The sequence below is a fragment of the Dunckerocampus dactyliophorus genome, chromosome 7 (assembly GCF_027744805.1).
Source record: "Dunckerocampus dactyliophorus isolate RoL2022-P2 chromosome 7, RoL_Ddac_1.1, whole genome shotgun sequence".
NCBI lineage: Eukaryota > Metazoa > Chordata > Actinopteri > Syngnathiformes > Syngnathidae > Dunckerocampus > Dunckerocampus dactyliophorus.
In genome coordinates, this window is record NC_072825.1 from 11333739 (window position 1) to 11350312 (window position 16574).

General features: G+C 38.8%; 2 protein-coding genes across 5 annotated transcripts in view; both read left to right on the top strand.

Annotated features, from left to right (window-relative positions):
* The first annotated feature begins 628 nt into the window (after nucleotides 1-628).
* On the top strand, nucleotides 629-11529 carry LOC129184973 (V-type proton ATPase subunit C 1-A-like). 2 transcript variants are annotated; one of them, XM_054781562.1, is made up of 13 exons: nucleotides 629-767; nucleotides 1194-1346; nucleotides 2171-2238; nucleotides 4033-4118; nucleotides 5192-5286; nucleotides 5427-5518; nucleotides 6499-6597; nucleotides 6679-6747; nucleotides 6938-7030; nucleotides 7950-8043; nucleotides 9458-9555; nucleotides 9659-9785; nucleotides 10120-11526. In XM_054781562.1, the coding sequence occupies exons 2-13, from the start codon at nucleotides 1215-1217 to the stop codon at nucleotides 10216-10218; spliced, it is 1152 nt and encodes a 383-aa protein (XP_054637537.1). In that variant the 5' UTR covers nucleotides 629-767; nucleotides 1194-1214; the 3' UTR covers nucleotides 10219-11526. The 2 variants fall into 2 exon arrangements, with proteins under 2 accessions (XP_054637537.1, XP_054637536.1); XM_054781561.1 differs by having other exon boundaries at nucleotides 630-689; nucleotides 10120-11529.
* Nucleotides 11530-12113: 584 nt separating this feature from the next.
* spire1b (spire-type actin nucleation factor 1b) overlaps nucleotides 12114-16574 on the top strand; it is a 33933-nt gene continuing 29472 nt past the window's right edge. For 2 of the 3 annotated variants that reach the window (XM_054782177.1, XM_054782176.1), the window contains exons 1-2: nucleotides 12114-12642; nucleotides 16208-16236. In XM_054782177.1, coding sequence (XP_054638152.1) covers nucleotides 12312-12642; nucleotides 16208-16236 — 360 coding nt within the window. In that variant the 5' untranslated portion in view covers nucleotides 12114-12311. The remainder of the gene's footprint in view (nucleotides 12643-16207; nucleotides 16237-16574) is intronic. The other variant, XM_054782175.1, reaches the window with a different exon arrangement.

The window sequence follows — 16574 nt, forward strand, 5'->3', positions numbered from 1 at the left end:
ATTCCTAGACTCAGACGGTGATCTGGATCACCCCCAAAATTGAATCAGATCTTCCATATCTCTTTCCGACAATTCCTGAAAATTTCATATCATATCCATTCACAACTTTTCAAGTTATTTGGAGAACAAACGAACAAACAGACAAACAGATAAACACCGGCAAAATCATAACCACTGTGTTGCGCATGCGCTTTGCGCTGCGCTTGGCGGAGGTAATAAAGAATTACATGATCACATTACCGTACATTATTAAATTCCATCAGGCTGCTGTGCAGATTTTGGCCGACCTGCTTAGGGTCTTGCTTATCATTTTTATTGTTTATTCTAATAGTATTCATATTTTACCATTTTTAATCTCTAGTTTAATTTGGAAGAATTCCTGAAGATCTCTGCGATTGACTGGCGACCAATCCAGGATGTACCCCGACTCTCGCCCGAAGTCAGCTGGGATAGGCTTCAGCATAATCCCGCGACCCTAGTGAGGATAAGCGGCATAGAAAATGCATGGATGGAAATGCTGAAGATCCCTGACCTATTTTGGCAATTTACTCACTACTGCAGTAAGCCCAAGCCACCAGCTATTGGCGCTACTGAGTTTTGTTGTATGTCGGTAAGCACTTCCGCTTCCTCTGGCTGGTCAGCTGACTCTGATTCGACTGTCAGGAGACCTCACCAACTGTGATTGAATGGTAACAATGCGATTCACCGTCTCATAATATGCAATAAAAGTTACATTTGTCTCCTAACGACCACAATTTAATACATAGGTGAGTAAACCCTTCAACAAATTTTACCGTCAGCCCGTTTAAGTGTTTTTCAGCAAAGCTAATTTCCAACGGTGGCTAAACCCTGATGGATGGAGCTGTAACAATAATAATATTCTATGGACTTGTTTGTGGGCATTAGTTAGTTATCCATATGTAAATATCATGCTAACATTATACTAATATTTTACTGCCATTGTCTGTAGCTTGTGTTTTTAGGGTGTTATGTCGTCCCATAACATTTAACGGGATGATTTTGTGTTGAGACACTACTTTTTACTTAACTTTGAATGTTGCTCAGTAATCTCAAGTACTAGTAGTAATCAGGTAGTCCTCTGACAGAGACTTTGGTTTGAGATGTAAGGCTGTTTAACTGTTGTTTAAAAAAATACGACACTTACAAATGAAAATACAATTTGCCCTTTGAAGACCTGTAGTCCAACCAGAATCATGACTGAGTTTTGGTTGATCTCTGCTCCGGGAGAGAAAACCTGCCAGCAAGCATGGGACAAAATGATGGCGGCAACCACACGCACCAACAATCTTTCTACCAACCACAAGTTCAGCATCCCAGACCTGAAGGTTAGTGTGGATTCATCTGCTTCACTGCTTAATTTTTTGTATTAATTGTCATCCTTTGATTTACAAAGTTCCGATACACAAACTTAAGACGCAAGCAGTTGCATTCACTGGCTCGAACTTAAAGTAGAGCTACTGTATTAAGTATTTTGTCTTGTGTTCAATATAAAGGTTAGTTATGATTGAAACTGGCAAAGTGTCACACAATGAGAACAAATATAAACAAAGCATAATTATCTTTGTTTTGGTAGAATTCTTCATCCAATTGTATGCATTGGATCTCTTGTGTCCGGTCCTGTGCTTGTTTTTTTTTTATTATAAATTTTTTCCATAACAAAAAAATATTTTAAATTCCTAAATTCCTCATAATTTTTTTCAATCCATTATTATAATTAGTAAAGTAGTGCATTGTAAAAATCTCACCTTATGAATCCGCTGTCAAGAATATGCTGCCTCTGTGTATGGGAAGCAACCTTTAAAGAGCTCCGTTGTTTGCATGTTGAAGTGTTGATTTGGTGAAGTTTTCATCCAAGTCAGCTCAGCTTGTCTGGTTTGGGTCCCCTCTGTGCTGAAGGTGAAGTAACCCCGTTGACCTTGATGCCACACAGGGCTGTAGTGGGCTTCTGGAACATTTAATAATGCATGAGTGGCTCTGGACAACGAGGCGCCATCCTAAGTACACCGGGCCCCTTGGTTGTCACTGTAGGCTGACTGGACCCCACAAGCCACCGTTTAAACACAACCTGCCCGACCCCCACCACTGTCTAGACTCATGTTATTAATAATATTGTGATAATGCTTTATTCTGTTTTTGTGTCTGTATACAGGTGGGAACTCTAGATGTCTTGGTTGGGCTGTCAGATGAATTAGCCAAATTAGATTCTTTTGTTGAAAGGTAAGACATTTGCAGAGTCATGGTTAGATTATTGAACCGACTCGGGTTCAAAAGTACTTAATGCATACTTTGTAATATTAGGGCTGCCAAAAATAGCGTGTTACGGCGGTGACTAATATATTTAATTAATTACGTTACATTTTTTAGCGTCATTAACGCACACACATCATGGCAAGCCACGGCTCTCTATTATGACGATAGACGGCGGCACAGTGTAGCTCCCCCCCGAGTCACACAGTGTCTGATTCTCTTTTATAACTTTATTCTTACCTGAACACATTAACAGCAGTGCAATTCCAACAACATATATATATCTCCTGGTCCAAACATACACATCTCTAGTCCATTCATTGCAGCAACACTTCCTCATTGTCAGAGACAGAGCGCGAGATGCGTTCATGGACGCACTGAAAATCACAACAGCGTCTTTATTATGCGTGTATGGGTGGTCTAAATAAACAGAAATGCAATGAAAATCAATAAATAAATCAATCACCCACTTTGTAACTCTTAATGCGCAAGTGCAATTAGCTGAATTCAAGTGTGCTCGTAAATCCCAGAAAATCTTTGAACGCAACTCCTCATTGCTCATACTAACACAGTTAAAGTCTGATTCAAATAGTCTGCTATTAAAGAAACCAGTTTTAGGAAAATTGATTTTCAGACTTCTGTGCCATCTCTTAACTTAGTACAATTTACTGTTCTACATGTCCACAAAGGAGTAGGAAGAAGCGTATCTTATTTAATCCCCCACCAATCCATTTCACATCAATTGCAATACATTTGTTCACTTCCTGTATTCCAAATGTACTCTTTGCTAGTTTGAAATGCATAGGAAAATGATAAGGTAATATAAGGTAATAATAGTGTGACATGGTGATTAATCATGGTTAATTAATTTGAAATCTGTGATTAATCCGATTAAAACATTAAAACAGCCCTAATATATATATATATATATATATATATATATATATATATATATATATATATTTTTATACCGTGTAAATCTCTACCATTTGATACCATTTATAACTTGCAAGAGTGAGCCTTAGTGCGGATTATTAATGAGGTACTACATTTTATAACATTCTTGCTAAATGTCAACAAACCAATTCATAACCAATGTATAAAATCTAAATGAACTTTCAGTAAGGGTAGCCTTATTGTAAAGCGGAACGAAAATGTCTCATAACAATTAAATGAAATCAGTCGTCATCATAAAGTCCATCTTCCCTTATTATATGCATCATTTTCCAACTCTCTGGTGCAACTGGTATAATCCCACCTCTTGTCTTGTAACAATGAGGAATTTCACATGCTGCTGAGTCTAGCATGACTTGCAGTATAAACATGGCAATTTGCAGTTTGGTGGCACACCAACAGCTCTTCATTAGTCATATTTATAGCCAGTGACTTACTGTATGTTCCGCAAGTGTGTTTGACTCTTCTTTATCGTCCTTTGGAAATATTAACGTCTAAATCTCACACAAAGTGTTTACCGTCTTTCCCCTGCTTTGCTTTCCTCTGTGGACATTTCCGAGAATGTGTGAGAAAATCAACCTCACAACTTGGTTTGACTGTAGGCTGCCTTTTTGCAGTTCCCCATTGATGTTTCCATCCAGCATATGGAAAATAAAACATTTTGTGTGTGTGAATGCTTGTACGTGGGTTCGAGGATAACTTAGGAGTGGTCGTCTTTGCAGACTGCATGGAGAGTGAATATGAGAGTTACACTGGCTTTGTGTATGCAGCTTGTTTTGATAAAGCATGTTTTAAATGACTCTTGGCTAGTGTCGTGAAGAAGGTGGCCCAGTACATGGCCGACGTGCTGGAAGACAGTCGAGACAAAGTGCAGGAGAACTTGCTGGCCAATGGAGGTACAGTACAATTCTGATCCTGTTTTAGTAGCCAATGTTATTTTTCAGTTGATTCTCGAGAGCACTGACAGTGTGACTAACCCAGGGGTCGGCAACCCGCGGCTCCGGAAAGAAGAAAGAAAATAGAGAGTTTAGTTCTGAATGGACATTTTCATTTACCTTCACTGCCAATGACGCTGGCTTACCCGTGTGCTTGATATGTGGCAAGAGATTAGCAAACAACACAAAATGGAACGTTGAAAGACATTTTCAAAACAAGCACTCGTCTGCCCAACTGCAGATGAGCGTAAGAGAGCGATTTTGGAACTACTACAGAAGGTTGAGGAGAGCAAACATACTTTCAAGAAGTGGATGAACGCTCCAAACTCAACTGCAGCTGCTAGAGTTGTGGCTGCACATGAGATCGTAAGGAGGAGGAAGCCCTTCTCAGATGAAGAACACTTGAAAGAATCGTTCATAAAAATATCAGAGCATCTATTCTCCGACTTAAAAGGGATAAACAGGAAATTATTCAAAAAATGAGAGAAATACCTCTCTCTGCATAGACAGTCAAGGATAGGACCAAGAGAATGGTAACAAACATCACCAAATTGATGACATTAATTCAGCACAAGCATATTGAATTGCCTGTGATGAGTCAAGTGATGTAAACGATATTGAGCAGACACTCTGATATACAGATTGGTGATCGCTGATGGGCTTTTCGGTGTTAAAGTTGGCTACGTCTCTTTTTTAATTTGACACAAATAGGAGAGTGACTCAAAAAGGCTTACATAACTCAGCATTAAATTTCAAAGTAGGCCTACACATGCGTTCTGCACATCTGTTAATTGAATTGTGTTGTTGTAATTAAAAAGATAACACGTTTTAAAAGTTTTTTAAGCTGTGTAATGGTTTGTGGCTCTAGACTATTTTTGTGGACTGGAAGAGGAGGCAAAATGGTTCTTGGTTGCTGACCCCTGGACTAACCAATAATAACTGAATAACAGAATCATCTCTTATTCATGTTTTTTCCTTTTAAATCAACACCATTGCAATGGCTGCCCGACAAGTCTTTTTTTCCTCCCCCCCAGTTGATCTCATCACTTACATCACACGGTTTCAATGGGACATGGCCAAGTACCCCATCAAGCAATCACTAAAAAACATTTCTGAAATAATCTCTAAGGTAATGTTGGTGTTTAAATCACAGTGTACATTTTTTTGAATTATTTTGAATAACTTTCACATTGCACTACAACAGTGTGCTGACTTAAGGTTAAGTGTGTTATTAATTAATAGGCTGTTTTTGTGGGGCGTATTTTACAGCAAGTCACCCAAATTGACAACGATTTGAAGACCAGAGCATCAGCTTATAACAACCTGAAAGGAAACCTACAGAATTTAGAAAGGAAGAATGCGTAAGTAAAAAGTAAAGTATTGCTGTTACACTTGAACACTTTAATACAGATGAATTCATCTGCATGATTCATTGGATCAAACATCCTAAAAAGATGAATGCATGCGCAGCGCACAGTCACTCAAAATCACACAATTCCACTCACTGGCTAGGATCTGTGTGCATACCATACCTGTCAAAATTTCCATTCGAAAATAAGGGAACTTTTCCATAGAATATTTATTATCATCCCAGGCCTATCCCCCACTGAACGTGAAATCTTGAAATCACATTTTAATCTTACGAGATCTTGTGACACGAGATGTTATGACACACCTACACAGTAACAATGAATGGGTGGGTATTAATCATGATTAATGTAAATTAAAATATAGTGATTAATCTGATTAGATGCTTTCATCTCTTGACAGTCCTATAAATAAGATTATTTATCTGCGACCACTCTAGTGTCTTTTTAATGCTGAATTATCTACCACGGTATTACAAACATGCCAGCTTGCTCGAATATGGCTGAACATAGAAACATTAGTGGCTAAATACTGTCCTGTCTATTTCAAAATTATTTTATTGTCTGTTAAATATTTCACAGATTAAGAGGAAACTATGACATTTTGGTAGCGCTAGTACCATGATATGCTGTGTACACAAAAGTAATTACACATATGATCACTACATTTACAGGATGCGAAAATGGCAGAAAATATGGAGTTGATTATATCGTACTTTACACTTTCCCACATAATTTTCCAATTTTTTTATTCTTAAAAATCAGTTCCCCTTTTGCACCAGAAAGGAGGCATCTGTGTGTATTTTTACACTTGACCGATGCTTATTCAAAGGTCAAGCTGCAAGGATCACTGACTTTGCGTGACCATGTCAGCATAGTCTTAAAAGTTAGCACAACTCTTTAATGCTTTGTCAGCATTGACCTCCAGGCTGGGTTAAAAGCTGTGTTTTAGTTGTGTGTTTGTCTGCCCACAGGGGGAGCTTACTGACCAGGAGCCTGGCTGACATTGTCAAGAAGGAAGATTTTGTTCTTGACTCAGAGTACCTTATTACTCTGCTTGTTGTTGTTCCAAAGTAAGTGAATTTAGATGCAAAGGTTTTTTGCAGGAAAATTAATGTATGAATAAGTATGACCCCACTCTGTTATACTCTCAGAACGTCGTATGCTGACTGGCAGAAAACATATGAAACGCTAGCTGAGATGGTGGTGCCTCGATCCTCCAAGTAAGGAGTGTGAAGCTAGATGAAGTATTTGTACTGGTAGCATACAACTTGTTTTATTTCCATTCTCTTTGTATTTTTGTCACTTTTTTGTGTGAGGTGTTTGTGGTATATTTTCTCAATTCTTACATACACATTGCTATGTATTGTTTTCTGTACCACTCAGTAACATTTTTATCTTTATTTTTTCTAGTCTTCTGTTTGAGGACAATGACAGTGGATTGTTCAGTGTGACACTATTTCAGAAAGCAATCGATGACTTCAAACACAAAGCCAGAGAGAACAAGTAAGATGTTCAAGTCAAGTCAGTTTTATTTATATAGCACCAATTCACAACAGACCTGTTTAAGTCAAGGCACTTTCTACACAGAGCAGGTCTGGAACATGTTCATGCTCCTCATACATTAAAGCAGGGGTCTCAAACGGAACTCAATTGGGGGTTTTTGGAAGTAGAGTCTGGGTGAGGCTGTCCCGGAATCACGTTTCAACCAAGTGACTAACTCATCAGCAAACAGGAGGTCATTACTCAACATCAGTCTGACTCACAGTGTCATACAAATGTTATAACCATCACCAGCAACAAACACACAACAGGTAGATAACACATAAACAGGATGACTACTACCAGTGGAGGATAATAAACAACAGTTATGTTAACTGTACACACGTGACTTTAGTAACTTTTTACAAAAGAAGTTCCACAAAGCATGCTGGGAAGCCTGAAGCACTCCCAGCGATGGCAGTGATGCTGTCTCCCAGCATACTTTTGCAAATGCCCCGTTGGCTGCAAATTTGAGACCCCTACATTAAAGTAAGCCAACTGAACCCCATGAGCAAGCACTTTGTGGCAAAGGCAAGGAAAAAAAGAAGCCTTAAACAGAATCCAGGCTCTGAGATAAAGAGACAATAGAAAGAGGAGTCTCTGTTCAACTGTATAGAGACACTCTAACACTCTCCATTCACCTACAACTCCATGCATTAGTTTATATAAGTTGATGGTTCAAGAGAACCAGGTCAAGGAAGTCTAAAATTTCAGAATCTTAAACCATGATCAAACAAACCAAAAGCACTCTGAAACAGCTTGATTTTTGCACAGTTAATATTGATTTTTGCATATTTAATGTTGAAACGAAATACTGTGTGTATATTTACATATTTTTTCTATTTATTATTCTTTATATTCTCCAACTCCGCCCTGCTTGCAGATTCTCTGTGAGGGACTTTCAGTACAATGAAGGGGAAATGAAGGCAGATAAAGACGAGATGACTCGGCTGTCTACAGATAAAAAGAAGCAATTTGTAAGTGTTTAGAAAAAAGTTTCAGATGAACTAAAGTTGGCCTTGTGTCGCAGTTAAATGTTTTCTTCTGTCAGTTCTGCCAACAGTAGCGCTTCAGCAAATAGGATCAAACTTGGTTAAAATGATATAAGTGTAATATAATAAGTCTTGCTTTCACACTAGCACTCTTTGGTCTTTCTTAATTGAACTCTGTTTACCCTCTTGGTATGGTTTGTTTAGTCATGTAAACATGGATGTGGGTGTCACTTAAACATGCTAAAACCAATCCAGTGTAGGTCAATATATGCTAAGCTATCTGAACAAAACATCAACATCTTAACTTTGTGTTATAGGTGGCAAAGCAGATGAGTGTAATATCTAATAATATAGCTTTAATAATGAATTCATGTTATTTTTACAATAAAAAAAAAAAAAAGCTGGCTCCCAGGCCACACTTTGGACACCCCTCCAGTGTAAGGAAAGATCATTTTCTTGCGATATCCTTTTAAAATGCATTCAGCTATGTGCTGGTATACTGTCGCCTGGTAAACTGTCCAAATACGGATATCATTAAATTATCAATAAAGGACAATTTTGCATTTAAATTCTTATGCCCGCTGTTGACCAATAAGAGAAGAGAGTGACATCATATGGCTTGCTGTGACGTATTTTAGTACACTGGAAATTTTTAGCATGTCAGCAGGAACTGCACGAGCGGGGAAATGCACAGTTAACAAACGCATCAATTGATTTGGACCAGAGAAAGCGGCCTATAGATGTGAAAGCATGCTTTCTGACAGCCACTTCCACATTTAGCCAACAGGATATTCATATGAAATAGACTTTACTAACAAGGGGTCTCAGTTATAAAAATGTGTGTACGCACAAAAGCCAAAAATGGTGTATGCACACCGGCCTATTTCCCTCACACATGGCTAAGTATAATCAGGTAGTGATTTGTGGTATTTTCCAGACAGTAATATTGTTCAGACATGAGGGTTTTTATTTAATCCTGTTTTGTTATGTTGACATTCACTTGCAGGACTGATAGTGACAACATTGCAATGAATGACATATCATTCAGCATACCTTTAATGCTAATGCTATTGGATGCAGTGTTGTATTTACACGATCAAATATGACAATTTGATGGATACTTTGCGGAAGGATAATCTGAAAAGAATGATGCCATTTAAAAATCCAAGGGAATGGAATGATTATGGTGAATTATATAAGAATCCAAATAAACAGTAATAATAAATACAAGTATTTGATTGATTTTATAAAAGCATGAATCGTGTGACGGGTTTTGTGACAAAGCGGGTCTATAATTAAGTTTGATATGAAGTGGAAATAAACTTCATAATTAAACAGTAAAAAGGGGTGTACGCAGCCTTTATAAATGAGACATATAATCGGTATTTCTTTGGTGCAGGGCCCGCTTGTTCGATGGCTGAAAGTGAACTTCAGTGAGGCTTTCATCGCGTGGATCCACATTAAAGCACTGAGGGTTTTTGTTGAATCTGTTCTCAGGTGCTCTCTTCACTTCGCTTAGATTTACAGCGCTTAAGCTAAACACTACTGAAGTGAAGTGCTGTATTGTTGAGGAGTAACTTCCTAATGTGGTGACCCTCAGATATGGACTGCCAGTGAACTTTCAGGCCATGCTACTGCAGCCTAACAAGAAGACTGCAAAGAAACTGAGGGAGGTGCTCAATGATCTATACAAACATCTGGACAGTAGCGCTGCAGCAATTATTGACGTGAGTACTTAAAAAAAACCTTCTTACAGATCATTATAATTTCAGTTATCCGGGGATGCGTGGTGAGAATTTTGCATGAGAGCGCCCCACAAAGTTTGAGCAAACATTGATTGCTTAAGTGTGCATGTTTCAGCCTCTGCCTTGTCAATACCAGTTGCTGATACTTTGTGCGTTTTGCGCCAAAATGGACTCCGAATCCTCGGGCGTGTTTCCATGTGTTGATGGCAGTAGTATGACAGTAGTCACCTGGTACAACGATTGACCCACCAGTCTTTGGATACCTGCTGAGAAGATGCTAAGTTTCCTCATGCACATCCATCCATATTTTTTTCAGTCAGCAATGGATATTCCAGGATTGAATCTGAGCCAGCAGGAGTATTATCCTTACGTGTACTACAAGATCGACTGCAACCTTCTGGACTTCAAAGTGTAAGACTTCCTTTTTCACGGAACATCCCCACTTGCTCCTGTGTTCCTGGAGTCTCCTCACTTCCACACTGAATGACTGAAATTACTGCATGCTCATTCCTTGTGGCTCCAAAAGAAACCCCACACAAGCTTATACCACTTTTAAAAAGGACTTTTATGACTTATGTATGAGTTTTTATGAGTTCTACATGATGTGGAAGTGTCATATGAAGAAGTTGGGATGTTTTTAAGTTATCCCTGTTTATTTTCTATGCCACTCCTAAATCTCACGAATGGTCGGGTAAGGGATCTTCACAAGAATTCAACAAGATCTTTTGAATTTCTCACATCACGACTTTAGAAGTCCATGTATGACAACTTGACACCAGAATGTGTTTTTTTCGGATGTAAGAATTGTATAGACTAAGGCAGCAAATGAAAGATTTTTTGTTTGGTCACAGCTCCTCTGCTCTCGCCACTTCAAGAACAGTTTGACGCTGGATTCTCCAGTGTTCATACAATTACTGTACATCCAATATCAAATTCTTCTTTACTGTTTACTGATAACCATTAGCATGTAATCGATTGAGGGGTGTGTTTCGGGGGGTTGGAGATTACCTTTGTCCCCTGGGTTAGGGGTTAGCTTTTCGGGCAAGAGGAGAAGAATGCAGATTTACTCTGCACACAACTTGAGCTTTATGGAGTCTTTTATTAAAATAAACTTTCTATCGTGCCCCACTGGGATTCAATATCATTTTAAAAGCCCCTGAAATGAGTATGATAGGGCCCCTTCAAAGACATTTGTTTACAGTTTATTCTTAAGGCACACATTGTGAAATTAATTTAAAAAATGATGATGGACTGTATTATGTATGTAGCCATTCCACATGTATTGATGACAGCACCTCCTGTGTTGTTTTTTTAGAGTTATGTGTTACATTAAATTCCTTCTATTATATTGTATGTGTGGCAACCAAATTAGGTGTGTGTTTGTGAGATGACGGCATGCTGATATTGTGAAACATGTTGTTTTGTCCTGTGTATAACTTTTAACAGAGGTACAGCTGAACATTATGAAAGTCAATTATATTGATTGGTGATCACACTTTACTAATGGTCTTAATTAACAAATGAAAGGACAATAACGTACATTAAAACATTACATTTTGTTTTATGGCATTTTTCTTGATTAGGCTTGAGATGTACCAGTCTGCAGTCTTATGTTTCATTTGATAACAAACTACCGCATACTGCCCCCGGACTGGTTGCAAGTCAATCACAGGGCACATAAAGACAGTTAATAGAACATGCACACTTTTGTGAATGTGCATGCACCCTGATAGAGAGTAGTTGTTTTTTGTTGTGTGTAGGCATCATTCACATGAGCAAAGATGTAAATGTTATAACATTCCCTCATGTTTATGTCAGTAAATGCCTGTTAAAACCGATAGTTACAAGAAGCAGAGAGGGATATTTCTGCTTGGAAGGCAAGTCCCCTCAGGTGAAGACTAGATTTTAACTTTTTAACATTCATAACTGTTATACAAGACTAAAAAGAAGTCAACCACAGTTATTGTAAATAAGCGGTTTAACATAAAGTTTAAATGTGGCTCATTTGTGGCGTACATTTTATTCTAGTTTTATTATTATTGTCAACTTAGCCCATTGTCCTGAACTCACAAGCAGCTTCATTTACCTTTATTAAGTAACAACGATTTACCGTAACCAGTTAAGTCTCCCCTTCACTTTGATACCAATATCATCCATGTAGACCTTGTAAATTAAGAGAAAAATTGTATTTATTTTGGTGTCTTTTTCAACAATACTGTTGTTTCTACATTGATATCATAACGCTGGTATCGACACAATACTGATACTGCCGTTGGTATCGATAGTATTTGGGATCGATCCGCCCACCCCCAACCGAGAGGGCTGTAGCCACACATCGTCTTGTGATTCTCGGTATCAGAACCTTGAGCGGGCCACGACAGCGTCTCACGGTGCGTCCACACTGTTGCTGTTGATCCAGGAGGAGGACGTGAGTGAACATCAATGTCTTCCCCAGGTTAGCGCTTGCTCATCGGCTTTGCCTGCTCTCGCTATCGAGATAATGAGAGGATGGCGGAACCTGGAGGCGGGCTGCATGGACTGACGGATGCGAGTCAGCTCAGTGAGCATCAGCACCACAGCACGATGACTTCCACGGGGGACGCGCGGCCGGAGGATCTGTCGTTGGAGGAGATTCTGAGGCTTTACAGCCAGCCCATCAACGAGGAGCAGGCTTGGGCCGTGTGTTACCAGTGCTGCGCTACGCTGTTGAAGGAGCATCGGAGGAGGAGATGCTCCAATGCTGCCCAGACACCCCCATATCCGACGAGAATATCAGGACCAAGCGATGTTCGGATTGCAAAGGACGGATCTGTGAAGCTGCATCACCAGTGCGGTGAAGGTAAACATTGTACAGCATTTTAAACACGATCATAGCAAGGTGATGTCATAGAATATGAAGGCCAAATATACTGCCATACAATTAGCAAGGAGTGGTCTTAAGTGTCATAACAATATACAAGTCGGCCCCCACATGACCAGTGACAAACAAAGGAACCCTCTTTTAAAGTGTTCTCTGGATTTTCACATTTTCCTCTTCACTAAAGGCACATGTTTTGCATCATGTGACTTCCACGTATAAAATCCCCGCAGCCTATTTTGCGGTTTAAGATCACACCACAATGCTCATTGGGTATTAACTGGGGAAAGCATGTGATTAATGTGTCTGGCTGCTGATAGGTCAAGGTGGAGATGCATGCCTGCATGGATAGACGGATACAGAAGGTGTATGTGTAAATGTCATGAGGTTGATCCTCCCACATATATCACAATGTGTATAATACCGCTTACTAGCAATTGCAATGAAAGATGATCAGACTAATTAATGACTTTAATTATATACTTATATATGATGTAAACTTTAACATACTGTGACATAGTAAACCAACAACTCACAACTACTCTATTACTATAAAGGGTGTGTAGAGTAATATCAATGTAATTGATTATTCATTATTATTCAACCATTACATGCCTGATGTTATTTTTCCAAATGACCCTGATGGAATTCAAGGTTTGCGTAACAAATTTTTGTCGACTCCAGCTATTAATTGATTCTTCAACAATGCTCCTAGTTTATCGTCTGAAGTAAGATAACATAGCAAGGCTCCAACAATGCTAACTAAGACATATCACACTATCAAAAAAATGTCACATTAACATTGCTGTACCTGTGTCTTTTTCTCAATTTTACTGCTAGAATATCACAAGGGCGGACTCATACTAGGCCAGTCGTACTGTGCTTGGGCCCGCTTCACACCTAAAATCCACCACGTTTGACTAGTGTGAGTGCTCTGATACATGCTCAAGTTTGACACACTTCCCCTCCCTGTGCATGAATGGAACAGGTGGGCCAGGGCACAGCATGATTGCGTTCACACAGGTCATCGAATGACTGTAATGCAGTCGCTTTGTGCAGGTTCTTAATGATAACCAACACATTTTATAATAGAAATAAAATACAAATTCTCAAAATAACGTGTAATGTAATTTAATGAATGCTCTCGCAAGTAATTTATGACAGCCGCCACCTTGCACAAATTAGATACTCAGAACGACTCGAAGTAAAGGAGTTCAGGAAGGTGCAGTAATACTGCAACCGCAGACCAGGTCAGGTTCGCTATGATGTGACGTCGATGTGGGCTTATGTGATAATTCAAAATAACAGTATTAAACAAACAAAATGTTGATGGAGCCCCAAACATTTGCCTATCCTGGGTATGCCAAGGGCCTCTGAGGACTTGTACTAACCGTAGATGTATTCCAGGTCATGTCCAACTGCCGGTTTGTCACGCTTATGCTTTATTGGTTAGGGGTAATCACTTCAGCTTACAAACTGAGTGCAAAGAGCTGACTGACTAATTGCCCATCTACTTTATCTGTCTGTCTGACTACAAGGACCCACAAGGGATGTATATTATACACAGTACTGTAAAAAGCCTTTGAAAAGATAACAATTCTCCGTGTTTGCTATTGTGGTTGGAGTTTGCAGTGATTTGAACTGCACTGCATCATACTGAGAGACGTATTTTGGTTACCTCATATTGTGTCATGAGAGGAAAACATAAAAATATGAGACACTCACTACAGTACAACCACAATACTTTAATATTGGCACAGATGCTCTTTAAGTAACATCGGGGTGGTTGATCAACAAGCTCTTTATTGCAAATAAATAGCTACTGTCGGCCATAACCACGCCAAAGCACATTCGTACAACAACAGTGGCTTTCCTCAACTGACGCCAAAACACGCCCCACCGCTGCTGTGTTTACGGCAACCCAAAAACAGTCAAACAACACAGAAGACAAACATGTGTTTGTGGCTACAGGTAGGGGTGTCGCGATACACAGCTCGTGAGACGAGACGATACACAATACAATATTGGGTTCACAAGAAGGAGACGAGATGATATTTTCACATTAGTTTCAAGAAAACTACAATGACAAAATACAGGACTGGACAAACAGACTTTTTATTTAACTGAGATGTTTTATAACTTTGCATGCATAACCTAAGCATGATGATTTTATAACTGTTGAACTTTTTTTCCACAAATTGAAACAAAAACTAAAAATCATTAAAGTTAAAATAATGGCGGCAGTTGTAGCTGCTTCTACTGATCATTTATGTTGATATGTAATTACCAGTGGTGGGCGGTGCATTTGCTACCAGGGCCTTCAGTGGGAACTTGACCAGCCAAAATTTGTCTTTCCATATTTTCCGTTATTTTTGTTTGAATTACATCACAAAACTTGTATTTTTCTTTGATAGATTAGACTTTTTATTGATTATAGGTAATTATTGTGTAATGGTTTAATTTATATTGAACATGCATACAGTTTACATTGAAATGCTTCATGTTACCATTCACAATTCCACATGTCCGAAAAGGAGTAGGAAGAGGCAAATCTTATTTAATCCTATGTTGTTTTCAGAAGACTTGTGTACAGATCCTTGTCATATGGGGCCGTGCATTATCATGTTGCAACATGATGTGATGCTTGTGGACAATGGCATAGCAATGGGCCTCAGGATATCAACACAGTATCTCTGTGCTTTCAAAATGCCATCAATAAAATGCACCTGTGTTTGTTGTCCATAGCATACTCATCGAGTGTGCACCGTCAGCATACTCACCTAACATGTCATCGATTGAACACGCTTGGGATGCTCTGGATTAGCGTATACAATATTTGAGGCCAATGGTAGTCACCCCAGATACTGACTGGTTTTACTTTGCCATTGAAAAAAATACTTCTGCTGCTGTAAAAAGCACTGGAATTCCAAATATCCACTAATCCATAACTGGAAGGAAAGGTACAAAGGCTGAGCATGTAAAATTATGCGTTATGTGTGATGTCACATTAAATATCGCTGACTCAAAAACAGGAATGCAAAAGAGTTGCACAGTATTGTTGGCTATGTTGTAATGTATTTACTTGTATCAGTATGTGTGTTTTTCACAGGGTTACACAATAGATACCTGGATGGTTTCCACCAAACTAGGTCATGTCACATGGGCCATTTATTTTTTGGGATCCGATTAGTTGAATATAGCATTAGTTTTTTAAACATGATATTTGATGTTCTCAGTTGTGAGTTGAGTTGTCATAAAGTACGTCGACTCTCAAATGCCACAGAGAAGGTACTGCAGCACTGCAGGTATTTTTATTGGCATTTGTACAGTGGTACAATGGCATACAATGGCTGATTGTTTGAGAGAGTCTATAGGTGTAGATACTTATTTTGTCTTGGGGATCTAGACCTATAGACTCAATAGACGTTTCTTGAGTCAAGGGCATAATCTACTAGGCCAGGGTAAATTTCTGCACGGTAATGCTATAAAGTGCATCTTAAATCTGCTGCCTAAAGCGTGACAACCCTTCTGTCTTGTTTCCCTACAGGTAAATACAACCTGTGCACGCAAACAGAGGTGAGTAACCTACTTGTGTTTTAATTATTACATATTAGCATTACATGATGTATCTGGGGTCCTGTCATCTGTGTTATTCTGGCTCTTTACATAGAATCGTTTAAATACACCCATTTGTTTACAGCATTTCTTGGGTGGAAGAATGGTTCCATCCTATCTTAGGAAAAGACAAATCAGTTCCTTTAAAATTCCAATTTTGGTTTGTTTTTTCTTTCTGTAAATTAGTTAGCAGGCTATTTCCTGGTTCATGGAGAATCACGTAAAATGACATAAAATATATATTGGACAGACAACCATTAGAATTCTGCTGCTTGATGGTTTTAATTGTTACTGAAAAG